This window comes from Amaranthus tricolor, chromosome 13 (assembly GCF_026212465.1).
Source record: "Amaranthus tricolor cultivar Red isolate AtriRed21 chromosome 13, ASM2621246v1, whole genome shotgun sequence".
Lineage (NCBI taxonomy): Eukaryota > Viridiplantae > Streptophyta > Magnoliopsida > Caryophyllales > Amaranthaceae > Amaranthus > Amaranthus tricolor.
In genome coordinates this window covers 5,482,534-5,510,519 of record NC_080059.1, presented here as the reverse complement: position 1 = coordinate 5,510,519, position 27,986 = coordinate 5,482,534, and the positions used below count along the sequence as shown (strand labels likewise).

Sequence of the window (27,986 nt, the reverse complement as noted above, 5' to 3'; positions counted from 1 at the left end):
TATTATATTATATCAAACTATTCAATAAAGTGTTGGAAAATAATAATTTATATATAGTCAATAATCATTTCATCTCTCATGTAACCATTATGTGTTATAAATATTTTATATCGACTATTATATTTTATTAGATACATAATTTAATAACGATAATATGCAAGTGTCACTAATTAATTAATTCACTCATACAACCTATTATGTGTTGTAAACATTTTACATTAATTATTTTATTTTATTAAAAATATAATTTAACAACAATAATATACAATTAAATTGTAATTCAAAATATATATTTACATGTATTTTTATTTTATAATTTTGTATAATGCACAAGTTTTTGTATTAATGGGTTTAATTTTTCAATTTTGTTTATTGGGTGGAAGTCCAATATTACCCTGGAAGAAAACGGTTACTCTTTGTTCGTCTTACTGCTCGACTATCACTTCCGTCTTTGTGACACTCGTTTGCCGGCCTCTATCTTTCTTTGTTTTTTATTCTTTCAAGAATTCCAAATTCTCCTATGAAAAAACAAAATTTAATTTTCACATTCTAAAATCTCATCAATCAATCACTTTCAAGTGAAGTAAAAACCTAGAATTTTGTTCTCCATTTTATTTGGGCTTTCCAAATATCACCCAACAAAGAAGGGAAGAAAATGAGGTGGGAGAGATGGAGTCAGGAGAAGGAAGGTGGGCCAGGAAAGAGATGGGGACACACTTGCAACGCCATTAAAGGAGGGAAGCTTCTTTATGTTTTTGGTGGTTATGGCCAAAACAATTCTCAAACTAACCAAGTTCATGTTTTTGACACTGGTGGGTGGGTTTTTTAAATTTTATTTCTCTAATTATCTTTTGGAATCTTTTTGTGAATTTTAGGTTTCAATTTCGTTCTGGGTTTTCATTTTATGCTGTAACTGTTCTTGGGTTTGTTTTGTTGTTCAGTTTTATGATGTTGGTATTTCAGTCAATGGAGCTATTATGACTGAGTGAGGATTGACTTAGTTGTTATAATGTTACACCTATTCTATGGGAGTGTTCTTGTTTCTACGTAGGATTTTCATTGTTCTGGTGCGAAATAATTTGGTTTGTTCAAGGGTTCTAGATTTTTATGTTATGCTGTAATTGTTCATGGGATTGTTTTGTTATTTAATTTTGTGAATGGGGATTAATTGGAGTATTCTTCTTCATCAATTATTTTCTGTTTTCCCATGTGTTGATTGAAAATGTTGTAGGATTTTTATTGTTCTGAGTGGTATAGGTTGGTTTCTTCTTGGGTTATTGTCTTCATAATACTCCTTTTCTAGTTGGATAAACTTGTGTTTGGCAGGAGCTATTGATTTTGAGGGTTGAACTATAAGCAGATTTTTTTTTTTGAAATAATTCCACCATAGAAAATTATAAGAAGCTCTATCATTTAAAAGGTTTAAGGCTGAAGGAGTTTCTCTACAAATTTATGAGTAAAAAGGGCATGCCGCATGCCGGTGCACAAAGCATTCTTGCACAACACGGGTTGGGGGAAGGATCCCACCACAGAGGTGTAAGGAAGCAAATGTACGAGTAAACTACAATGGTCCTGGGCCATTGCACTCACCTCTTATTAAATTAGTGTTTTCTAATTACCCCTCTAAAGCAGGGTAGAATCAGAATATTGTGACTTGTGAAAGGAGGTAACATTGGTCCAAGACCATGCTGTAATTCCTCGTATATGTGACTCCTTAGACAAAGTAGTGATTGGTATGATGTTTTATTCTATAGTTTGTTGGGCGATGGCTCATTGCACAGTGAAGTTTGGGCAACATAACAATTAATACCCGATTTAGGACCAAATACTATAGTCGTATTGGCTGGAAACTTAATTTTGTGAACATACTTTTGCTTTAAGAAAATAGGTGTGATTAGACATGTTCAAAACATTCCTTTTGTCTGAAAACCAACTTGATTAGTGTGCTTACTATTCTCAACTCCTTTAGATTGGTGGTGTTGAGGTTATTCAAGTGAATATAATTTTTCAGGATGAAGCCTTTTTTGGTTTGGACGTTCTTCCTCCTTTTCCTCATAATTTTGTCAGTACCCTCTCCATGCTTTCATGTTGGTGGTATCTAGAAATATATTGGGAATGTCATGGCTCCCCACTCTCACTCTTTCTTTTCTTAAAATCAGTCATAGACAGCGTGTAGTGTTTTCATGTTTTTACTGTCCTCTTGTACTCCCTAGTCCCAAGTCCATACCTAGTAATTTTATTTCATTCTTCGTATTGACTTCCCCCTTTTTTTTGGTCTGCTCTATATCTGGCAATTCATAGTGCTGCTGGTTTGCAGAGACTCAAACATGGAGTGAGCCAGCCATAAAGGGAACTCCACCAATACCCAGGGATAGTCATACTTGTACAACAGTTGGTGATAACCTCTTTGTGTTTGGTGGCACAGATGGACTGAACCCCCTTGGAGATTTGCATATACTGGACACATGTAAGTAAATTATAAATCTTTGCTGCCTCTGTATCATAGATTTGAATTTTGTTTCATTTGCTGAAAATTGTGACTATTGTGTAATGAGTTCAAAAAGTTAATACATTCACTTGTTAGTTTTAATCAATCTACATTTATCAAGGAGATGAAGTTGTCAACTAGCTAAACTGGCAAACTTGTGTGGGGTTTTACTCGTCACTTGGGTTCAACTATTGTTTGCATCACTGTTCTTGTGGCTACATATACACTGATACACACCAATTCAACGGGGAAAAAATTATCAAGGAAAGATTTCTCTCTGAACAAAACTCTTCTATTGTCTCTAACATTAGTAAAGAAAATACCAAATTCGGTATTACATTGAGATTCTGGGTTAGCTCAGGCTATATAGTTTGTAAGATTAGAGATACGAATAGATGTGGACCTTATAAATTGCTGCCATTTATTATAACTTGGCAAGATGTTATTTTGGTGGGTTGTTGCATCTAAAATTATCTCTGTAATGTAAGTGCTTATTAATGATGTAGGCAAGTTTAGAAGTCGAAGTTTGGTTTGATATATTTGTACCGATTTGTGCTGCTAAAATGCTAATGAATCATGATGCACTAGAGTAAGGAGCGCAATAAAGTTATTTTGCATTTGTGTTAATGGGTATGTCATGTTTGTTTTGGATCCTGTTTTTCAAGAGACAGTCATCTCTTTCCCAATTATATAAAGAATAAAATCATTGATGTGATATGCTGTCACTTGATATTTACTGCTAATGTCGTTCGTACATGTATAGCCTCTAATACATGGATATCTCCCCGTGTTTGGGGTGATGGACCACAAGCAAGAGAGGGCCATAGCGCAGCGCTTGTTGGACAACGACTCTTCATCTTTGGTGGATGTGGCAAATCTTTGAAAAATCCAAGAGAAGTGTACTATAATGATCTCTATATATTGAATACTGGTAAGTCCTCTGTTTTTTTTTTTTTTTTTTTTTTTTTTTTTTTCTAAAGTGAACCATCTTAAGCACAAAATTTCCCCAGTGGTATATTATTCACTTGGGTACTATTTCCTGTGTGACTGTATATTTCCTTGTGCTCCCTTACATCCTTTGGTGCATCATGCATGTATAAGTCAAATATTAGACCAATTAGCACCATGATCAAAGATCTAATAATCACTAAATTACTTCCTCTATAATAATAGTTTGGCGAACTATTTAGGTAAGCCTAGTTTAATTTGTTAATTTTTCTGAACTTTATTGGATTATGGTTTAGATTATGAATTGACGGAGGGAGGTTGGGGAGGATGCATCTTAAGCAATTGATTTTTTGGTTGATCATGGTGATTCTTAAATTGACAAGCGGAGATCTTGTGACAACTATGCTATGTTTGGATTGGAGTAAATGGAAGGAAATAGATTGATGACATTTCCTTAATTTAGATAGCAAAAGGGAAAAGGAGGGAAATGGAGGAGAGGGAATTGGTGAAGAGAACTCCATTACATTTTTTACTAAACAAATTTTTGAACAATGGAAGATTTAGAAGTAAATGGATTTTTATTTTTGAATGGATTTTTATATAGTTATTTTGTCTTTTTAGCTTTTTCTGCAGTGTTCAAGTACTTCTTGTAGCTTCATTTCAATTGCGTAATATGCTGTGAAATGATGGGTGAATGAAAATATGATCCTACCTGTCTGATGTTCACATTCTTGTAGCTTCATTGTCTTCCTTTCGTGGCAGAGTCTTTTGTGTGGCAATGTGCTGTAACATTTGGAAGGCCACCACCTGCGCGAGATAGCCACTCATGTTTGTCTTGGAAAAACAAAATGGTCGTTATCGGTGGTGAAGATGAGCAAGATTATTACTTGTCTGATGTTCACATTCTTGATACAGGTTTTAATTATTTCCCTTAAATTATTGAGGTTTTGTTTTTTGATTCGGGGTAGGCTAGAAAATTCTTACTGGCAAAGAGGATTGAGGGAATTAATCCTTCCTTTAGGTGTTGAGAATCAAACTCTTGTCATAAGGGTGTAAGGGAAATGTTACAATCCCTAGGCTAAATCATGATTCTTGATATTATTTAGGTTTAATAGTTGTTCAATACAGTGCAATCAATTTGTTAGTGTAAATCAAAGTTGTGTCATTCACTGCAGCAAAAAAAGCACTCTAGCTTCACTTCACCCCTCCCAAAATCAAAGGGGAGAGGAGCCTATGCCCGGTTGCTTACTTACAATTTTCAAGGGTGTAGAAACAAAACATTAATAAGCTATAACAAGAGCTTTAAATTCCGTCTGTTACTGTGAGCTAACAGTGCCTGATTGGAAAATTTACGCTTTGGCCACGTAATCATCTCCTCATGTTTGGCATTACTGTATCTGGTAGATAGGGGTCTTCCAACTTTTGCACACATTCCAGGCCTTCTAGTGCAATCTGTATACTCTAGAAGTGATCAACTTTTTAGAGCTTGAGTATAGAGTACTTATTTGTTTTCAAACTGAATTATTCTAGTGAGAGCTGAATGGTTTTTGCCTTTTCTGTTCCATTCTTATGTTCATGTTTGTATAGGATATATAGAGAAGTCTTATGTTGGTTAATGTGTCTTTGGAACAGATAATCTTGTTTGGAAAGAGCTGCATACATCTGGTCAATGGCTGTCTCCTCGTGCTGGGCACTCAACTGTTTCCTTTGGGAAGCTCATATTTGTTTTTGGAGGATTCACTGATGCCCAGAATCTGTATGACGATCTGTATATGCTTGATATTGGTAAGAAGATAATCAACATGATCCTCTCTCAATCAATATATCATTTTTTGCTATCCAACTGCCCTTCATGTTGTTCTTAAAAATTGATCTTATCATACACTTTGCAGAAGTTGAAACTTGAAAGACACATCGTTCAAGTTGTGTATACTTTAATTTATGATCATGTGTATCCTTCCGCGAGAATATCTTATGGACTCTCTGCGTCTCCTGTTTTATCTTTTGACTTTGTCAGGCCTTGGAGCTCACTCCAACTATGATTGCACTTGCACCGTAACATTGAGCGCACAACCAATATTAGGAAGTTTCCAATCATGCACTCCACAATAACTACTTTTTGTGTATAAGCCAAAATGCCAACTTATGAGGCCTCCCTTATTCCCGCTTTGAGCCCTCTAAGTATAGTGACTTGCGTTGTTTTTGGAAATTATTCCAATATAGGTTTCCATGATACAGTTTGGTACTTACCTAGATACAAAGCAGTAGTAATCGGAAGTGGATGGAAAAGAATCCCAAGTTCCCAACAACTATTACAATGAGCATATTAGGCATGTACCTATCATATGCACTGTTGTAAGGGCCTAGAGCTATTATGTCATGCTCCAATATCTGCTAAAATGAATGGACTGATGCATAGTTCACCTTTTTTCTGGGATATTATAGAATGTAGACTGAGGTACTGCAATGATGTTTACGCGTTATGCTTCATATTTTGTAAATTAGGCTTTGGTATTATTCTTATTTTTGTCTTTGGAGGTCTACTGAAATTATCTTCATTTTGGGTGGGGCTTTCTCTGAAACAAAAGTCATGTATTCACATAATGTGGCCTCCTTATTCCTGTCTTATTGTTTTTTTTTTCTTGTCCTATACTGTCTTAAACAATGGCATAATTTTAGATATAATAGTATCTCAAATTGATGATTTTTCCGGATGCAATTTCCAGAAACGGGTATTTGGACCAATATCTTGCCCACTGGTGATGGACCTTCTGCCCGATTCTCTATGTCTGGTGACTGTTTGGATCCATCAAAGAATGGTGTTTTGGTCTTCATAGGTGGCTGTAACAAGAATCTGGAGGCTCTTGAAGACATGTACTACTTGCACACAGGTGTTAATATTTTATTTATTTTAATGCTGACATAACACTTTGTTTTAAAATTTTTATCCTTCAACAATTGGAATGCAGTAAAATTTTAATGAAGAGGTTAAAGCTAATTGCATGCTATAATTTATTCCAGGACTTACGAGGGATGATGGTAGAGATGAGCCAAGGCCGGAGAAATTATCTCTCCGAAAGCAGTTGAAGATGAAGTGTCAAGAACAATACATTCAGCATTCTCCGCAGAATGATAAGACAATTGTCACATATGAGACCACTAATCTTAGTACACAAAGTAAGATGATATATCCTATAATTGGTTTCTTGCTAACTTCAGGGGTATTTGTTGTTTGATTATGCTCCCTGTGTGATGCCATAATTCCATGATGTACCACACGTCTTTGTCACCTGATGTATGACAATTATGTAAAGATTCTAGCCCATATCATAAATGTTTCAAAAAATTACACTTGCATCAAGTTGCTAGTTAGTTATTATGCATAGGATTTAAATTTATATTAGGTTTCTCATAAATTGACACTATAGTCATGAGCCCTCTATCTTCACTTATATTTGTTCTATTCTATGCCTGTGAAATAATCTCATTTACTATAGTTTGTTCGTGTGATGTACTCTTGACGGTGTGGCTCATGAGCTTAATTTCCTTTTATCTAGATAGCATCTTATTTGTTCTCCTGGTCTTGTTGAAGAGGTCAATAACCAATTCAATCACATGCCCTAGTTATACTAAGGACTACCATCGGGATCCATCCAATAATTCTTTTGCTTCACTTTCTATAAAGCGTCTTCCACCTCTATATTATTTATTTCTCTCATAAATTTCTTTCTCTTTCACTCATTATATCAAGATGTATCTTTCACAGCATCACTGTGTCCTTACCGCAATCACGGCCACTACCACTTTTTTGCACTCTGCCAATTGATTGGTACGAAATCGCTAAGATGAATGCAATAATACTTTGTAGAATACACATTTTGTTACATTATTCTTTTACTTCTTAAGATAGAATATATGATGTGGCACTTGAGTGCTTCCATCCCTACAACCATCTGTGTGCTGTGTTATGGCAAGGGTAGTTGTGAACCCATTGAATTTGATTCAGGAGATATATTATTATCTATTTTTATGTGTGATATATTTGTATTTATATAGCATCTCAGATGAAAAGGCCTAGTTCTTTGCTCATATTCTATATGTCGTTGGAGCCTTGAGACTCGAGGGACTTCTTTTGCTTTTTTTAGGCTGCCTCAAAGTCCAACCATTTATAAAGCCCTAGTCATGGTCAAATTAATGTGAACTGAAAGACTCGGGACATTTAATTTCTTAAAGATTCAAAGCAGCTTTGTGGCATGTCATGTGTCCATGTTTTTTGGAAAAGTGTAAGCATGTTTTAATATGACCCTTCAATTTTTGGGATCTCTTACTGTGTATGACAAATTTTTAAGATTGATGACTGAACATTTTGAGCCCACTGGATTGCGTTGGAGTAAGAATAGGTACATAATGTCAAATCCTTAATCCCTAAGAATATGCAGTTCGACTCGTGCCCTTAGTTTTAAAAAGTATGAGGCGCACCGAGGCGCTAAAGGTCCTTAAAGCCTAGGCGCAAAGCGCAAGGTTAGGGCGCGAGCTTTTTGTGGGCGAGATGCACTTTTTTGCTGAAGTTTAAAAATCAATATTAAAACATATGAAATACTTCAAACAACATGATATTTATTTTTTAGTATGAACAAGCTTGAAAATATTCATTATTCTTGCGGTAAACTCCACTTTAGTACAAAACTATTATAATGAGAGTAAGAAAAATTCCCAAAGTTATTTTCTTTTTCGCATTTTTTTTTCAAAAGAAGCAACAAATTTTCGAACTTCATATTCAAGTAAATTTGAGTTTTGAATTTTATTTCTTTTTTTAACAAACAATCATAAGTTAATTACCCGGCCCAACTAGGAGGCGCACCTGGCGCACAAGGCGTGAAGCGCATCGAGGCTCCCAAGGCGCACACCTCTTGTAGTGGGCTTTGCCTTACCTAGCCAAGCATTTTCAGCTGAGCCTGAGCTCGAGGTGCACAAGGCGCTAAGCGAGGCACGCCTTTTAAAAGTAAGCTCATGACATAAGCGGTAACGTGTTTTACCCTGGTTTTCCTAACCTTTTTGCAACCCTCCTCTTTTACTCGGGCTTGGTATCAGTGATGAAGGCTTGGAGAAAGAGTAGGTGGACATGAAATCTTATGATCTCTACCAGTGTGTATAGTTTCCTCTATATTCAAGTTACATTAACATTTATGTGGCTTGCTGTCAATGTGACACTATTATACTTGAGAACAAATGGCTTTTATAGTCATAGTTTGCTAGTGCAATGTTGTACTTTTTCCCGTTACTTCATGTTACATCTCTTAAGGAGTTTCATTTCCATTGTTAGATTAATGTCTAAATCTATAGGCAATAAACTTTTTTGCAGATCAGCAGTATTTTCATCTGAACATGTACCGACCTCCAACAGGGAAGAGAACATTTCAAGCCAAAGCAATGAAAAACTTTGCAAATGGATATACCATTGAAACCGTTATTGACGGAAAGCCTTTACGTGGAATTCTTTTCTCGACGGCCCCTGCAGCTAACTTAAGTCCTCATAGGTGAGGTTTCACTCCTCTACTGTCCTGCTGTATAATTTCTGTGTTGCTGTTTTTTTTCATTCGTGGTGATGACTTGTCAGGAAAAAAGACTTAGAAAATACGTCTAAGCCGAATGAAAATCAGGGTCCTAGTACAGTATCTCCGACTTTCCACGAGTCTCCTGCTGAACCTTCCAATACCAAAGACACTAAAACTGCAGACCATACAGATATGGGCCAGTCTCCAGAGGTTAGTTGCTATGTCACATGAATAATCCTGAAAGCTTTATCACTTCCTTACTGCAGTTTAGAGCTCACTACAGTATGCATGAATTGAATATGTCCTTTGTTTAGTGCAGAGACTCTCTCAGAAACATATCACTAAGGCTATTCTTTCCCCCTTTTTAATTTGAGAGCCAGTGAGCCATTCTCCTGCATTACATTTGCTGATTGCCTTGAAAGTACTTGTGCATCAAATTTAGAGGCATTATAAGATTTACATTATAAAATGGGCAATGGAAGAGAGTCAAAAATCTGTTGTGATTTTAAGCTTTACTTTTTATGTATATATAGGATTTGGATCATGTAAAAACCAATTAAAATGGAGAAAACTGAAAAGAGGTGTACATGAAAGCTTAAACGGTATACATATTCGGTGGTAATTTTGTAAATAATTGGACATTTACTTTAAGGTGTACATGCATGCTTAAAAGGCGTACATATTCAGATGACAATTCTGTAATTAATGCTAATGAACTTTTTCCTTCACAATAATATATACACTCTTTAAGATAGTATGACACCTTTAGCCACAATATGTATATCCCAGTTTGGTTTTTTCAGTTTTCACCACTTTAGTTGTTTCACCTGATCCCGCCCCTATATATATATATATATATATATATATATATATATATATATATATATATATATATATATATATATATATATATATATATATATATATATATATATATATATATATATATATATATATATATATATATATATATATATATATATATATATATATATATATATTTGGTTTTGTAAATACCCCGATCCCGATCCGAATTATCTGCTTTTCAAAAATGGGATAAATTATCCGGTTTTAAAACCGGATACCGGATATTCCGGATCGGATCAATCCGATATTTTTGAACACCCCTGGTTGTGACCATGCCAATGGTCTGAGGTCATGTTATATAGAGCAGGAATTCTAGCTAGGTGTAGAAGTGGGAATATGTAGTCATTTCTTTTTGCTGTCATTACATTTTCTCCTTTCTGCTTTCTTAATCTTTTTCATTAGCTTTTTGTTTTGTAAGGAGAGCGTTGATCTGTGGAATATATCATATAATAAAACGTCAAAGCTTTCTCCTTTGTTCTCTTTCCAAAATTTGCTATTTCATCTTGCTTTTATCACTGGAAGGTTGGTAGACCAACTTGGTACATAGCATATGATTTCTTCCAAGACCTTACCTATAATTTTTTATGGAGGTAGTATGTTGCATGTTGAGTTATTGAGTTGTTCAAAATAGACCCGTCAATTCGACATTTACCAGTCCTGGTAACTGAACCCGACTTCAAAATGAATCCAAAATTGTGTAAAAACCAATGTAGACACAAAACCCGATTTTAAACTAACCCGAAATCTGCCCGATGACCCCATTGAACACCTCTAATTGCAAGATTCAGGAGAAAATGTCGTAAGAGACTGGTTTTGTTTCTTGGATGATTACATAATCATATCACAACTCTAATAATTAAGTAATTAATGTGATTGATGACCTTCATGAGTGTTAGATATCTATGTTATTAAAGACTGCTGTGTATTTTTTTTTGCTATTCTAATCCGCCTTGGTTGAATATTCAGGTAGTTATGATAGACGCGCAGAATTTAATCAAATCAAATACGAATGGTGTAATCTGTAAAACTGGTGGAACAGCCTCAGGAGAATTAGCTGTCTCGGACTATCCATCTTCAGTAGCTGAAGCCTCTGCTGTTTCACCTACTAACCAAGGTAAAGCTTGTCTGAATTTTTGAAAGGAAAATATGCCTTTAATAAAAGTTTTGCGTCTTGGATATTTTATGCTTAACCACCACGCCACTTGCATTTAAAAAGCGGTAATGTCTCTAAATTGACCAGTGTTTGGACGTCGTTGAAGATGGATTTTTTAGAAGCTCTTTGTAAATGCTCCACTTTTCATGTGAATTTGCTCCACTCACCCCATAAAGCTCACACATGGGAACAGAGACGGAGCAAGACTTTGAATTTTAGAAAAAATGTTAAGTGACTGAGGGAGTCTAAAATGTTTGGAGTATAGGGTTGGCGAAACTAGCAAAAATGTGACTTTAACTACGTAGAGTTAAAATATTTTGTGGGTCAAATACTATTTACTTTATATAGCACATTTTCATCGATATTTGAGGTGGGCCGTGACTGGCCTTCACGACCTAATATCTCCGCCCCTGTTTTGAAAAGAGTTAGATTGGTTGAACTCACATTAGATAAAGGGAGTACTTTCAAACTATACTTATTACGAGTTTTGCCAGATGATATGCTTACGAAGCTAGATATTTGCTTATGCTTATAACCGAACCATTTCTTAATTTTAACCCAAAGGGAATTTCAAAGCAATAATACAATCTTGCATGGGTGTTGGCTGTTGCCCAGCATATTTTGAAACTTTTCATATGATATAAATCATATTGGCGCTTATCCCTCCCTTTAGAATAATATTATCCTGATTATTTTCGTTTGTTTTTATGTTAGCGATGACAGAAGACCAAGTACCGACTGCTGAAGGAACGTGAAGTCTGCATATTGGGATAATCCTTTGGCGCTCATACATCAATTTTGACATTTTGAAAAAACGATACTTTGCAGTTAGTATTAGGCTATTTGCAAGCTCGAAACGACTGCTAGATTAGATTAGAAGCTCTTTCACCAACAAAAGTCCCTTGCTTTGTAGGCTGTCGAGCTGATCAGCTTTGCAAGTCTGGGAATGACCCTCCTTTACTCCACAGTGCAGCCTGTACCTCCGATTAGCTATAGAAATAGGTCGATTTTTATTGTTCGTCATATACACTCGATTTTGAGCATTACTATGGATTTGATAACATGTTAAGCTCGTCGAAGAATCTTAAAATCTCAACACTAGTTCAACCCATTAGATTAAAATTGTGTCGATCTACTTAAATATGTCATGTTAAATTAACTCGATATCAACCCACAAATTTTAACCCTAATTTTTTTATGCTAAGGATTTGCAAACCAATTTTTTTTATTGATTTTTTTTCTAAGTTGCAGCTTGCAATCTTTGACAATGTAATTATATTTTCATGGGTAAAAATCTTGTATGAGACTCTCACTTTAGTTAAAAAATTTGTTGCTATGATAACATTTAATTGTTTATCTATTTAATAATTATCATTGTGAAACTATCTAAATATTCCGTTGACTTTATAGTTGACCTTGACTTTCTCAATTTCTTACATGCCTTGCTTGATCACCAAGTTACTAACTCTGAAAACACTAAAATAACTACCCACTTATCGTATTAACCAACCATGTCTTCTCCTCACCTACCAATACCATGATACCCATGAAGTCTCACCTTTTTTCTGAAGTAATTCCTTCTTTATCCTTATAAATAGAGACTGTTATCACCATTTGCCTCCCTAAGTGAAAAATTATCGTACCCAAACAGTTTTGCATTTATTAATTATCATATATTCATTACTTTTTGTTTTCCGATTTGACTTGTGCGTTGGAGGGGTTTTTCGGGAAAACCACCTCGGGCAAAGCTAACTTTGTATTGCAGGATTTGAGGTCTCATCTGCGGAAGGATCATAAGCACTTTCAGTATACTGATAGTTATTGTCCCCAATTACACATTATTTTCAGGTATTTTAAGTGTCTTTTGCATTTCCTCGTTTCATTAACAAAACAATTTGGTGCCGTCTGTGGAGAGGAAAACATAAAAGTCATGGCTTTTCCAAAAAAAAAAAAAAACCGCAAATTAAAACCCACATACCCAATACGCTCGTAAATCAACTGTGAAAACAAATCCAAGCCAAAAAAAAAGAAACTGATTGAAATAAATTACCCAGCCAAAATAGTCAATCCTAATTCCATCCTCTTCAAATTACCGAACAGAAAGAGGTCTCCAATTACAAACTTCATGTTTAAATAGGAGTATTAGGTTCGATATTGGATAGCATAGGGCTTTCTCAAGTAAGGTATTCCTGGGGATTCTTACAAACCCCTGTGTGTTTCATGAGCTCTTATTGTGGTCTTTCATTTACCATGACCATAAATCATATATTTACAAAATGCATCACTTCATTCTTGACTACACTGCAGATATTACTTTTTCATATTCTTCTAAATTGATGAAGAATGTATGGATAAGGACTATTAATCAAGCACATCAATTGGTGTATGTGCTCTCAAACTCTCACGTCTAAGGAGGCTACGCCTTCTTGGTGTCATAAAGCAAGATATATCTCATTTGTTTACCCAGAGATTTTAAATTTAATTATTGAGACTCTTAATAAAAAGCAAAGGTTCTACTAATTGAAGGTCGGTTTGATGCACCTTCTAAAGGGTTATTAGATCCGTAGAATGTTTTCAAACCAACTTAAACTGACTAAAAAATTTAATCTCAATATTAAAGTTCGGTTCGATGCACATTCTAAAGGATTAGATGACTCGTAGAATGTTTCCAAACTAACTGCAACTAAGTGTTTTTGGTCTAAAAAATCAGTTTAAATATTGCCCAATTCTTTGAAGGATTCACCTAGTATGATGCCTAATCTAAGTCCCGAGTGATTGAGGTTGGGCAATGCGGACCTATGTTCGATCCGAATATTCATTAAATGCGAAATTATGTCCGATCTGAATATTTATCAATCCTTTCGAAGGATTCATCTAATATGATTTTTTATCTAAGTCCCAAGTTATTGACTACCGGGCCATTTCATCATATCAAGGTTCAAATGTCAAATCATCATATCAAGTTCAAATGCTGAATTATTATATCAGACTCAAATGCTGAATCATCATATTAAGGTCAAATGACAAAACGTCATATTAGGCTCTAAGGTCGAATCATCAAAAGTGGCCCAAAAGCCAACATTTATAATTCATGGGCCTTCCACCAAGCATGGGCCACCGAGGCAAGAGTTCGAAGTTAATTTTATTCAGACCTAATTGTATGGTTTCTTTCGAACATTTAATTGGTTCACATCACATGTGTGTTTGTTTTTCCGCATAAAGATTGATGCCCTCGCTATATTAAATTCTCTCCTCTATCACTCTTTATGCTTGGGACTAATATTATGGGGTCAAATAAATAAACTCGTAATTTATTTAGTCAAACCCTAAACCACCTACTTTGGTCCAATAACTTCCTAAAATAACTACCCACAACTCACTATAACCTACCACTCACCCATCATGACCATGATTTCCACATTAATTCACCATTTAATCTCCCTTCTACCATTATAAATACATATTGCATACATCATTTGCACCCGACTAAGCTTTGATATTCCTATCGTTACTCCACAAAAATACACCACCCTCCTACTTACATTCTATACTTAATCAAATGTTCCTTCATGATCTGAACTTACCCTATAATTCGTTAATCTTGCATTCATTAATTATCATATATTCATTACATTCTGTTTCCCGATCTGACTTGAACGTCAAAGGGATTTTTCGGGAAGCCACCCCGGGCAAGGCTAACGTTGTATTGCAGGATTTGAGGTCTCATCAGCGAAAGATCATAAGCACTTTCAGCATACTGACAGTTGTCCCTGATTACACATTATTTTCAAGTATTTTAAGTGTCTTTTGCACTTTCTCATTTCATTGCCGAAACATTTGTCAATCACTAATTAACTCATGGATTCATATTTATACTACTATGATATACTTTAAAGTCATTTGGTTGCCTTTAAAATCCCTTGAGATTCCTATTTCTAACGAATTACTTATGTATATGATTTTTAATAGTATACCATTAGCTTTTAATTGTAGTATTGTACTTGTGAAATTGGAGTAACTTGTTAAAACATTTTATACTTTAATTTATGAATAAATTGTTTCAACGTTTACTATTATTAAGGGCACTATTATATTATTTCACCTAGGATCCTAAAATATTAGAGGCATACTTAATTTAAATTCAAAAGAAGGTGGTATATTATATTTTATCGTTTAACAATACAATTATTACATACTATAAAAATATAGAGTTTTCAATAAATGTAATTTCCAACATCTCTTGAATATTCACTTACTATATTTACCTATTAGGTATTTAAAATTTCTGATAAATTAAAATCCCTTAACGTGAAACAAATAAGTTTAGTAAACTCAAGTTAATAAAGAAGATAAATTCTAAAAAATTAAGATGTCTAATTTTTTTTTTCCTATTTTAAATAATGTATTATTATTAAATTTTTCACCCCTCCTACGAGAGTAAGGAGTTTTCCAATGGGTAATTTGGGAGTAGTAATTAGGAGTATGCAATAGGCTTGATGTGTTTAAAACATATCTTATGATATAATATTTACCCGATTTTATAATTGAACTTAATATGTAAAAGTTAATGTAGATATAAGATCTAATTTTAAACTGACCCAATTTTAAAATTATGTAAAATTAATGTAAATATAAGACCCAATTTTAAATTGACATAATACACATGATCCCAAATCGAGCCGGTGATTCGAACGAAGACCAGGTTATACTATATACCCATGACCATGAAGCCATGTGTAGATTTGCTTGAATACGGTTTAGATTATCGAACCACAAAACTTCCTAATAGTCTGCCCTTTTTGTTTTTCTTCAAGACAGTACCTTTAACGCCTCACGACCACGGTTGTGGACAACTACTCAAACCAATTTGCGACGATCCCGGAGCACCGCCGTTCCACAAACTGGCCGCCGGTCTATTTCTCTCTGGCTGCGGTTTCCTCTTCCACTTTTTCTTTGGTATTAATTTTTTTCTCAATTATCTTTTAATTTGAATTCCAATTCCAATTCCTAATCTATCGTTTTGATTGTTCTTTGTGTTACAATCTTAAATTTAATCATATTAGGGTTTTTGATAGATATGTACTTCAAATTTATACTTATTTTGAAATGTTCGAATTGAATTAGGGTAAAAGTTATTTGTGTTACACCGATGACTTAGTGACTGAGACTAGGAGTGTTGGACTGTTCATCTTATTTGCGTGTAACTTTTTTTACTTCTGAAAATTTTAAAACTGATGTCAATCTTTGTAAATTGTAGTTGAGCTTTATTTTGGATTTGTGTATTCTGACTGTGTGCTAATGAGGGTATTGAATTTTAAATTAGTATGAGATTGCTAATTGGTAATATGCTCTATTATTGAATTGGCTGTAGCCTGTAGCCTTAATAGTGTGTTCAAACTTTGTGAATTTCTTGAATACTTTTATGATTTTAATATATTATTAAAGTAACTCATGAGGTGTGATTATATTGGACATTATGTTAGACATTCTGCCTATTCGTGCCTTTTTTATTAATTGAGTATATAGCTTCTTTATATTGGTGAATTTGAGATTCATTTCATTGGACATTGGACTATTGATGATTTGTGAGTTGATCTGCGTTGGTGCAAATTGATCTTTTCTTGAATATCTTCTACTGGTGTTGCTACTTTTCTCTTACGTTATTGGCTTCAATATTTTCAGTATAGACCAACCTTGATTTTAGCAAGTGTTAAGTTATGTCTTTTTTTGTTTTATTTACTTAGCTGCTGAAAACTTGACTCTTCAGCTTTTGGTTTGTAATGCTATACAACTATCAAGAAAATTGTGATTTTTTGTTGTTGCAGGTACAGAGGTTTTCTGGGTTGATCTGAAGTTTGTGGGATTTTCTATTTTACTAAGAACAAAAAATTGTAAAGGGCAGTACAAATATCATTAAGTTATGTATGGTAGGCCGTATGGGCAAGGTCTTCAAAGACCAATGCCTCCTTATCAGCAGCAGTTTTCTGGTCATCCTTCAGCTCCACGTTTCCAGCCTGGGAATTCCATTCCCTTGCAACCTGTAAATCAACAGGGTGTACACGCTCATGGAGCTGCACCTCTTGGACCTTATTTACATGCTCCTCCTGCCCCACTGAACATGCCACAGCAAGGTCCTTCAGTTTCTACCTCCAATGCTGGTCAATCTTATATGCATCCACCTTTGATGGCACATAATGGGGCTGCTGTACAACTTCCTTTTTTAGCTGATCAACAAAAATTTGTTCCTGGAAGTCAAAATCCTCGACCTCCGCTTCCACCTCCCCCTTCTATGGGTCATAGGGCTCCACCGCCACCTCCTTTTATGCAGCTTCCAACGCTCCCACCGCCAAATGTTCCTGGTTTTTTTCCTCCTGTTAACTTTGAGTCAGCTAAACCTCAAAGCACAAAAACTCACATGCATGGCGTAGCTCCCCCGCCACCACCTCTTCCACCTTCTTCCCCACCAAATGCTCCACCTCCTCCTTTGTGCTCTCCATCTTCTCCCGGAAAGTTTTCTACACCCACTAATGTAGAAGCTAGGCCACCAATCCATTTAGAGCATGCTCCTATTTGTGAACAAGTTCATGTGTCTGAATCTTGTGGTAATACAACAACCTGTAGTCCGAAGAGTGGTGGCACTCCAATTTCTAATGATGATATGTCAGTGAAAGAAAGTGTTACTGTGGATCTACATATTCCTCCACCTAAGCCATCCAATGAGATTGTCATTCGTAATATTGAACTCTTGTGTCAGTTTATAGCTAAGAATGGGCCTGACTTTGAAGAAATGGCCCGTAAAAAAGAAGCTGGAAATCCAGAGTTCGACTTTCTAGTTGGTGGGGATCCAGGAAGTGAAGCTTCATGTGCTCATGAATATTTTTTGTGGATGAAAAAGAAATGTGCTTTTGAATATGATCTGCTTAAAAATCAAGAACATAGTGATTTATCACAAAAAGATGTTGATGTAGGGCGCTGTTCAGGTCCTAATTCTTTGCTCAAAACAAGGAAAGCTCATTCACCTGCAGATTCTGATGTAGACATGGAAGGTTAGTGGGTATTTTAATGAATCATATTTCATATATCTAAAAGACAAGTTTTAGTTCTTATTATATTAGGCATTGAAGCAACTGCTTGATGCTTATGTTAATGATATTGAGTGAAATACATTACAACTGCTTTAGTAATTTATAATACCTGGTCTGTGGAAATGGAACTTTATTGTTTTCTAAGCGGTAAACTAGTTATTTTTAGTGTAGTTTTAATGATTAGACCTTTGGCAGAGTGAGTTTTGCATCACAATTTGACAGTCATCCGTGTTTTTTAATTTTGAAGGCAGAATTTTCAAATTTTGACCATCGACACTTTTATTGGCATGCCTAATGGTGCTATTGGATAAGACCCTCTGGCACAATCGAAAGTGCTTCCATGCAACTTTTTTTTATCCTTTATCAGCTGATGTCTGTCATATGTTGCAACAAGTGTTGTATTATCTTCATTTTTTTCTTGCATCCATTATGTTCCCTCCAAAGCTATGTGTTTACAAAATTGTCCATCCACATCTATTAATGTTATTGGAATACTTTTAATGTTTTAGGGAGCTTGATTTATACTGATTAAAGATCTAACAACTGCATGGAGATTGGTGTATTGTTAAACTGATAAAACACTAGTTTGCAATTGGTTTGATATCACATTGACTTCAGTTGATATCTTGGCTCTTGTCTCTTGACGTGGTTTAGCCTGTCCTTTGAGAGTACAGTTGATTTCCATTTTAAGGGTGAACCGGTCAAGTGATCAAATAATATCTCTTATCCTCTACTCATAATCACATGTTCTTATTGTACTAAAATGGATAATGGAGTAATGCTTGAATTTCAGTAGCTTGAATATTGATTTCTGGAATGGCTTTTCTGGATGTTAAAGGTTTACTTTGCACCCTAAAAAACCATTTTTATTCCTGAGCAAGTGCCTTACGAGGGTTCTAGAACTATAGTAGCCTCTTTCTACCTGGTTCTCCCTCATGAATTCGTAGTGTACCTTGTTCCTTTGAGCTTAAAATTGTGGCTTGTCTTTTCCAAACACATGTGCTGAAATTCCATTTGAACTCTAAGATGATTCACAATCTTATTAAGTGTTCACTCGTTTTCTTCTCCTTGAATCTCCAACCCGCTAAGAAGATACGATTCTATAGCTATCTTACAAACTCTCAACACACATCAACTTTTCATTACCCTAATGCTATTAAGCAACTCCCATCTTAGTGGGGTCAAATGTATGCAATCTTACCCTTGTTAGTGATAACAAAATGTTGTTTACGATTGACCATTGGAAGCAATCATCATTAACAACTTCACATGTAAAAGGGAACATGATTCAATGAACAATTTTAATATAGTATAGTCCATTATAATCCAAAACCAAAATATTATAACCAAAGTATTATGAATCTTTGGTCCTATTGAGAATGTACATATCTTACAAACCGTCAATTGAATTTATTGAGACTAAGATGAGGATCTTTCAGCTTTGACACTATCTTGCCGTGTTGTTGCCTCAAATGCAACCTAGAAGCTTATTTTTGGTGAATTGTGAAATATTTTCTTGCAATCTTGCTGTTTTACTTCTACATATTAAGAGTATTTTGGACTCGAACGGGTTTCAATGTGGCACATTAAAACTTATATAGATTAATTAATTTCTTTTTTTAGCTCTCAATCATGATTTGGTTTGTATGTAGGTTAGTATTTCTAGTTTATATCTAATTTTTAGCTTTGCTGTTTAATACTATTGCCTCATTATCCTCATCTCAAAGTGCTTTGTTCTAGGGCAGTATAAATAATGCATGTCCTCTATTTTGTTTCCTTTGGCTGAATATATCTGAACTTTGAAATTTGGTTGCTTATAATATTGATACAATACCTTTTTTTGTATGAAATAATGTGACATTTGCACTGTTCGGATACCATATTTTGCATTTATCTTTTCATTGTTGACTTGATGTATAATATACTTGTATACAAATGCCATTATGTTACATGTTGGATAGAAAAATCTTCTCACAAATTTTAATTGAAGATGTTTCTATGTTTTGGTAAATGTGAAGTCAAGTAGTTGCATCTAAATAAGTTGGGAGGAAGTACATGTAAACAATTTAGTCACTACAAGGACTTTGTAGAAGCTGATTTCCGAGTAACCTCAAGATTGGACTACTTTGAAGTTATTGAGTAACTGAGTTTTGGGGAATTTAGGGATGTAAAATGACATTTTATTCTTCTGTTTATTATTCTAAAGTCCTCCTGTCTTCGTCAATAAGCTTAAATTGATCTTTTAGCTCATTGTAGTCCTACCAATTCATTTAAGTTTCTCGTATGATAATCATTCTCAAAAGTGCCAGCTAGAGGATTTGAATTGATATTTTTCTTCAAAAATATTCCAGATTGTTTATTTTTAAACTTGTATAGTTTTATTGATAGAATAAATTTTTTGTAAATGGATTGTTACTTGTAGATGATATTACCCAATTCGATAAAGAGCATGGGGTTAATAACTCAGTTGAAGATTTAAAGCCAGTATCTGTATCAGCTGGAGAGGTCAGTGCATCGCCAAAACATGAAAATGACGATGATTTGCAACAATCGAGAGATATTAGTCCTTCAGTAAGGTCAAGCCTGGCTGCGAATTTTCAGGCTGATGGTGAGTCAAAGTCCGACAAACCTGCTCATCAGCCCACTGTTATACATAGCCCATTTAGAATGATACAAAACTATGCTTCCGATAACTCTTCAGATGATGATGGTGCTCCATGTCATGAGAATGTTAAGGCTGTGATAGTTGAACACCCCCTTGATAAATCTGAGACTTCTGTTTTGTATGAAGACAAGGAGCATATCAATGTGAACATCAGAAGTGGTATCATATGTGAAACAGAATTCGTGCAATCTTCCACAGCTTGTTTAGAGAGTGAGCAGACAAAAGAACAAGACGATCTACGAGCAATTAAGTGTGGTCTGCCTGAAGCAACAAATCAATCTTCTTTAAGAAGCTTTGAAACTGATGATTTAGATGGTAGGATTGAAGGATCTAACGCAAATGTTGCTTTTCAGGGAAAACATGGGTCAGTAAGTGGTGGTGTTGATTCTATTTCTACGCAGAAAGATGTTAAAAAAGAAGATAAAAAGAATAACCCAGCTGCATCAAAAGTTGATGAATTTGGCAGACTGGTTAAGGAAGATGCTAGTGAAAGCGAGTCTGATGATTCTTACCACTTGAGGAGGTGTGGTAGAAGAGATAGGAGTCGGAGTCGTAGCCGCAGTCGATCACCTTCTGATAAGAGGATGAAGAGGAGAAGTCCTCGAAGGAGTCCTCGCCGAAGGAAGGAGAGAAGAAGTCGATCTCCAAGGTACATGTCCTGCCTTCTATATAAATGTTCTTAGTTTATATATGTGGGTTTTCCTTTAGTTAGCTTGCACTGTTGCACTTCATTCTTGCTTTCTGTTGATATGTAAGACCGATCTTTTTTTTTGGTTGATTTGGCTAGCTGGTCCCCTAAGAGACGTAGAAGTAGAAGCAGATCGCCTTACCGGCCTGTAGGTGATTTTCGTGGTGAGAGGTTGAGACGAGGCAAGATTCAAACGCCTGAATGCTTTGATTTCCTTAAGGGACGTTGTTATCGGGGAGCTTCTTGTCGGTATATGCACCACGAGTCAGAAAAAAATGAAAATCCCAAACGTATTTACAGTAAGCAACACCAAGCAGAAATTGGGGTGTGTGAAAGGAATCCTGATCTTCATGTTGCAAGTGTCTCCATAAAATCACCACAACATAATGATGTGAAGGGTGAGAAGAGGCATCTGGATTTTGATAAGCATGATAGTTCTGATTTGGGTTTGCAAACATGTGATGAGAGAAGGAAAGTAGAATTCAGAGACAATGCTGTACAGCCAAGTGTTTCTCATCAAGATGTTGAGAAACTAGTTACTGATGTTAAAAACTATGATGCTTCTAGGAAGGGAGATCATGTTTCAGGTGCATCAGAGGAACCAAAACTTCATCCTCCTATTTGTGAGGAACATCCATCATCTGTTATTCCTCCAACAATCCATCATTTGGAAGATCATAGACATGAAGAGGAACCGCAAAAGACGGACAATTCTTCGAAAATGGATTCTTCCGCTGTCCAGATATCTGCAATACCTCCGTCTGGTCTTTCTGCTGATGAAACATCTGTGCACATGATATCCACTGGATCCATTCCTACATATGCTTCTGTGCCTGATTTCACTCATCAGATTTCTCATTTACCACCACCTCCATTAGCTCAACAAGCAACAAATGCTCCACGAGGTCCAAATATGCAGTCAGATTACAAATTATTGGGTCTCTCTGGTAGCTTCCCTCCTCAATCTGTCCCTGTTGATAGTGGTCTCTTCTATCAACGGTCTCATAATCCTGTTCCTCCATATCCTGCATGGAACACACTGCCACAATCACGCCCACCCAATATGGTTGGTCCGTCTATGCCTGTGGCTCCCTTACAATTTCAGCAGGGTAATTTTCTTATGAGAAATGACTTTCCAGGTCAGATGCCTTTGAGGGCACACAGTGGTGAACCACCAAATCATTCTCAGGTTGGTGGATTTCCAAATCAAACGTACCATTTTCCTTCGACCAACATTCCAGCTCAGCCATTTGCAAGTTCCAATGTAGTTGGAGATGATAAATATTCCCAGTTTGGTCCTGGGATGACCTCTCAATCCATGCAATATCAAGGGGATCCAACAGTAAGAAACACACTATCATTTCCTGGGGACAATTTACTTGTGAGTGAATCTTCTAAAACATCTTTCCAGAACCATAAGTCTGTGTCTGGATACCCATCTAATCTTCATGGAAGAGATAGTTCATCTACTGTTTTTGATGTTGGAGAATCTGCTTTTTCCACCCATTATAATCCATATGCCTCAACATTCGATCAGCCACTGAGCACCAGGTTCAGTTCTATCACTTTTACACAAGGTAGAGAGGCAACTGTGGGTGTTAAACATGATAGTTCTGTTGATTTGGGTCATGCTCCAATAGATGGGCAAACAGCTGGCGATAATGCATCGAGGCAGATTATTTCTTCCTCAAATTCTTCAAAGGCTGGGGGACAAACTGTACTTAAAACAAGTGGAGACCAATATGATCCTTTGTTTGATAGCATAGTTCCTTTTGCAGAATCATTGAAGCATACTCAGAAGCAGGACCATGCAGCTGAGAACTCTGATATCTTGTTAAAGTTTGGCACTCATCATAATGTATTAGATGTTGGAGAAAACAGCAAGCATAAAGTGGTTGGAGCTGTTGCTTCTACGGCATCGCTGGAAAACGATGAATTTGGTGAGACAGCTGATGCTGAAGTTGGGGCTGTTGAGAATGGAAGCCCAAGCAATGCGAATGAGGATGCAGATATTGCTGAAGGTGATATTGAGATTGATCAAGTTAAGCCAGAAGGGAGAACTAAAAAGAATAAGGACTCTAAATCAATGAAATTGTTTAAAGTGGCAGTTGCAAATTTTGTTAAGGATGTTCTTAAGCCACAATGGCGTCAGGGTAATATGAGTAAGGAAGTTTTCAAGACAATAGTAAAGAAAACTGTTGATAAAGTGTCTGGGGCTATGAAAAATCGCCGTTTACCCAAGTCACAAGAAAAGATAGATCATTATATTGACTCGTCCCGGAGGAAACTTACGCAACTAGTAGAGGTTAGTACTCACTGTCAAATCTGCATTTTTATTACAGCAATTGTTTTATTGTATGCATTAATTCATATATATAGCTGTCTAGCTTAAAGCAAGATTGCAAGTCCAAAACATTTTCTGATATTTCTTCGTGAAATTTTCCGCTGGATTGCTCATGCTTGATGAAGAATTTACTTTAGTCAACCAAACAAACGGATTATTGTCTTGTTTTAATAGCAAAATATGATAACCCTCTGGCACTTTGCTTTATTATTTATGTAGTTTCTTCATTATATCGAGGTCCCAACTTTGATTTACTGCCTTGTTGCCTAGGGCCTATTATTGGTCACTTTCACTCTGGAGGCTTCAACCTATTTTGATCAGTACGTCAAGTACGATTGTTGGACATCCAACACTCCAATTTATGTGTACTAGTATTGGAACTTGGCACTTAGTTTTGGTGTGATAATTGAAAATTTTCCTTTAAAGGATCTTTATCCAACCCGGGTTTTAATTGACACTGGTTGTAGTTACATCGATATGTGTGTGTGTGAATATATATATATATATATATATATATATATATATATATATATATATATATATATATATATATATATGTATGTATTATATAATTTATGTAAATATGAATATATACATATACATATATATATGTATACACGCGCGCTCGCGCACACACACACATACATATATTAACCGACACACACACTTTTCCATTTTCATGTCTTCTTTGGTGTCTTTCTCATGGGTTTTGGTTGGTTCGGGACTTCAGGTGAATTGTAAACTAACTTGTCTTTTGGAATGAACTTATTTTACACCTTATTTATGTGTTTTCTTCCCTGTCCCTAAAACTAAAATATGTTTTCTGCAATTTGGCATTTTAGTCGTTAAAAGCTGTCAAGTTCATACATACTTTTTGGCAGATTCTTAAGAATGAGTTAATGAAATGCTTTGGTGCAAGGGTCTGAATTGAGTAGGTTTTAGGAATGATTTTAATGCTGTATAAATTGTCATCCAGGCTATTTTGTTCCTATATTCTTTCTTTGTCTATGGTTTAATAATTATTTAAACAACTTTATAATTTCAAATAGTCAGTTGCTCACATGGTAAATGAGGGATTTTCAGCAAGCAAACACATGAAGCTATATACGAGTATGTTAAAGAGCTGGTGTTACTTGTTTGAGATTGACAACTTGGAACAATTCTAGACGAGTAACTTAAGTCATTTGTTATGTTGGGTGCTTTGGAAAAAAATTCTTTGTTGCTATTTTTTCCGCTGATTTGATTAAAAGTTGCAGGGGAAAGATTAATGGATACTTTTTTGTTATTAAATTAATTTTTACAAATATACTCCTGGGGTTGGCACAAAGATCATGGAAAATAGTAAAGTGAGTATTTTTGTTGGGCATTATAGTTGGAGCCGTGTTCTTTAGTGGGATAATTATTGGCTTGTAGTCTAAAAAAGAGAAATAATTTGCAGGTTTTAGTGTGGTATTATAGGTGGGGTCATGTGTAAAAATAATAATGGGGCAACTTGATGGGACACTTTAAAATCGTATAGGGCAAAATCTAGGGGATAGAGGGTGTAAATATTTTCTTGATTCAAGTCATTTTTATTCTTACAAGAGTTTGGACACTCGTTGCCCAATCTTTGGGCTTAAGTAGAGAGCAAAACTATCATAAATAAGTGGGTTTCTGTAGCAGATTTTTAAAAGGTGTGCCTGGAGCCGAAACCCAGGGGTGCAGCGGCTCAAGTGCAACCCATTTTCAATGAAGAACACTAAAAGGCACAATAGCTTTGTTGTTTTTTTACTTCTCCAATCCTTTTTATAGAGTTGCATACATCCGAAACCCCCCTCCCCCCCAAATGTCGCCTAAGTGGGAGTCATTTAATGGCATTGAGTTAATGGAATGTGCAATCCTTTTTACAATCAACTCTTCTATCTATATAATAATAATAATAGCAATAACTATTATCAAAATATAACAAACTTAAATCATCCGCCTCAAAAAATGCATAGATGTCACTTTATCATGAAAATTTTCCCCTCCAATTCAATATCACTATATTTCCTTTTATAGATTACCCTAAAAATAATGGTACATATAATACATTTTCTAAAAGTACAATTTTGTTGCACCAATGGTTTTAAAGAGTACATGATAGACTAACAATTTATCCTAAAAATTCTATTTTCGTAATTTTTATAAATAGGTGCATTGTATGCGTATTATCTCTTATTCTTATAATAAGAATTGTGCTTCACTTTGATGTGGCCTTCTGTGGGTTTCTCACTCCTGCAATTTGATGCATCTTGAATCCCTATAGCTTTAGTTGCCTTGAGCCTTCTTTTTGATCTCATTCTTAGCCCCGAGGTATACCCAGACGCCATGGATGAGTTAGAATCATTCTGAAGTCCAAACCCATACCTTGTACTTGCAAGTTATGGATGGAATGCCAGCAAAGTGGACTTTTGATTTTCTTGGGGGTGTGATGAAATTGTGACCCTTGGGGTTATTTTTATTTTACCAATTTTACGTCTCACAAAAAAAATGTCTTTGGATCATATTTTCAAGTAAGTATTTGTGTACAAATTACTTTGTATTGTGAATAGAATTCTGTTTGGTCTGCTTGTGCCATCTATACAGCTATACCCTTTGCTCCTATTCTGTCATAATATCTTAGTCTGTGTACTGGTCTCTCCAGTCTCTTATGACCCGCCAACCTGTAATCTCCTTTTTCGTTATTTTTGAGTTCATGCAGGGTTATGTCAGTAAATACAAGAGTTGATTTTGGCATCACATTTCAAGACATGTTAGCAGGCACTGAGATACGCAGACCTCCAATCAGTGAAATTGACGTTAGGTTGTACTGCAGCGGGATAATTTGACCTGAACTCTTGGAAATTGGAGTGATCAATCGATGTAGGAACATTTTGGGGGCTAAATTCCAAAATCTAGTGTAAGGGTTCATGAGACCGAGTTCTGATCATTACATATGAAGATCTTTGACAAGGGCCAAGTTAAATGGGTTGTATCAGAAAATTCATTGAGATTCAGACTTGTGAAGCTTGTTTAATCTCGAGAAGCCTGTTAATATGTTAGTGTGTTTCATCTTTTGTCTAAGCTACAAACTATACTGTTTGTAAAATATCTTATTTCTCGGAGCATCGATCACATATTTATTTCATGCTTCCATCAAACCAGTCAATAGTATAGATTGTGCAACAGCTTAGTGGCCCATTGGGAGCTCTAATACAATCCTGCATGAAGCGAGCTATTAATGGGCAGATGAATTGTGTTGGGATTGTTCCACTTCCACTTGTGCTCTGCCCCCTGTGTTGTAGAATATGAAGTTTGCTATATGTCATAGTCATCAATCTAATATCCCGCCTAAATGAACCGATTATGTAGTCTATCCTAGTATTTTGAGATAAGGCCTTGGTATTATAGGAATTGATTTATTTGTTTATATAGTCTATCATAGTCTTTTGAGATAAGGCTTTGCCTTAACCTAAATTTATAATGTGATATTCACTACTATGAGAATTATTTTGTTAAATTATTTTTTTTTTATTTTATTATTTTCACACGTTTGGGCTTTAAATATTTGCATAATTGCAATCAGAAAATTGAATTAAAAATGAGAGAGTTGTAATAGGTTAATGATTTTTGTTAAGACACTAAGGGTATGTAAATTTGGTTTGAAAATTGCTTATTTAGTATTTTGGTTGAGCTTTAAATTGATAAAAAACTATTGCGAGACCATTGAATAGTGAGATGGCCTCAAGGTCATCGTTTTTAATTGCCGAAACAAAATATAAAACTCTTATATATTTGATGTGGACTTAATTTTAGATGTAAAAACTTCTAGTTTTGATGTTAAATCTCTCACCTTGGGTTTTATAACGGTATTAGATCCTAATTTTAATCAAACTTTTTAATTATTTTAAGGTCAAAGATAAATCAATTAAAGTATGAAAGTGGGTGTTAAACAATTTAAGTATTTGTTAACAACCTAAATGACTATTTGAAAATCCAAATTGAGTGTTTCAACTAATTTTAACAATCGAAGTGGCTATTTATTTCTTCATCTCCATAATATTTGTTTTGTTTACTTATAAAGCCACCAAATGAAACTCCAAACAAATAAAATATCAACAAAAAATTCCCCAAAATCTTAAACACCTAGACAAATATTTATCATCTCAAAACTTTTTTTGTTTCATTCATTA

General features: G+C 35.2%; 2 protein-coding genes across 3 annotated transcripts; both read left to right on the top strand.

Annotated features, from left to right (window-relative positions):
* The first annotated feature begins 404 nt into the window (after nt 1–404).
* LOC130798399 (uncharacterized) lies at nt 405–12,565 on the top strand. Of its 2 annotated transcripts, none has more exons than XM_057661361.1 (11): nt 405–812; nt 2,318–2,467; nt 3,252–3,419; nt 4,199–4,351; nt 5,069–5,221; nt 6,163–6,327; nt 6,458–6,613; nt 8,799–8,973; nt 9,054–9,201; nt 10,825–10,972; nt 11,735–12,565. In XM_057661361.1, exons 1-11 carry the CDS (start codon nt 656–658, stop codon nt 11,764–11,766), a joined length of 1,605 nt encoding a protein of 534 aa, XP_057517344.1. In that variant the 5' UTR covers nt 405–655; the 3' UTR covers nt 11,767–12,565. The 2 variants fall into 2 exon arrangements, with proteins under 2 accessions (XP_057517344.1, XP_057517343.1); XM_057661360.1 differs by having other exon boundaries at nt 406–812; nt 11,726–12,560.
* Nucleotides 12,566–15,751: 3,186 nt separating this feature from the next.
* Nucleotides 15,752–27,533, top strand: LOC130798398 (uncharacterized). The gene is made up of 5 exons (XM_057661359.1): nt 15,752–15,967; nt 16,837–18,057; nt 20,519–21,410; nt 21,549–23,754; nt 26,516–27,533. The coding sequence occupies exons 2-5, from the start codon at nt 16,932–16,934 to the stop codon at nt 26,540–26,542; spliced, it is 4,251 nt and encodes a 1,416-aa protein (XP_057517342.1). The 5' UTR covers nt 15,752–15,967; nt 16,837–16,931; the 3' UTR covers nt 26,543–27,533.
* The last annotated feature ends 453 nt before the right edge of the window (nt 27,534–27,986 follow it).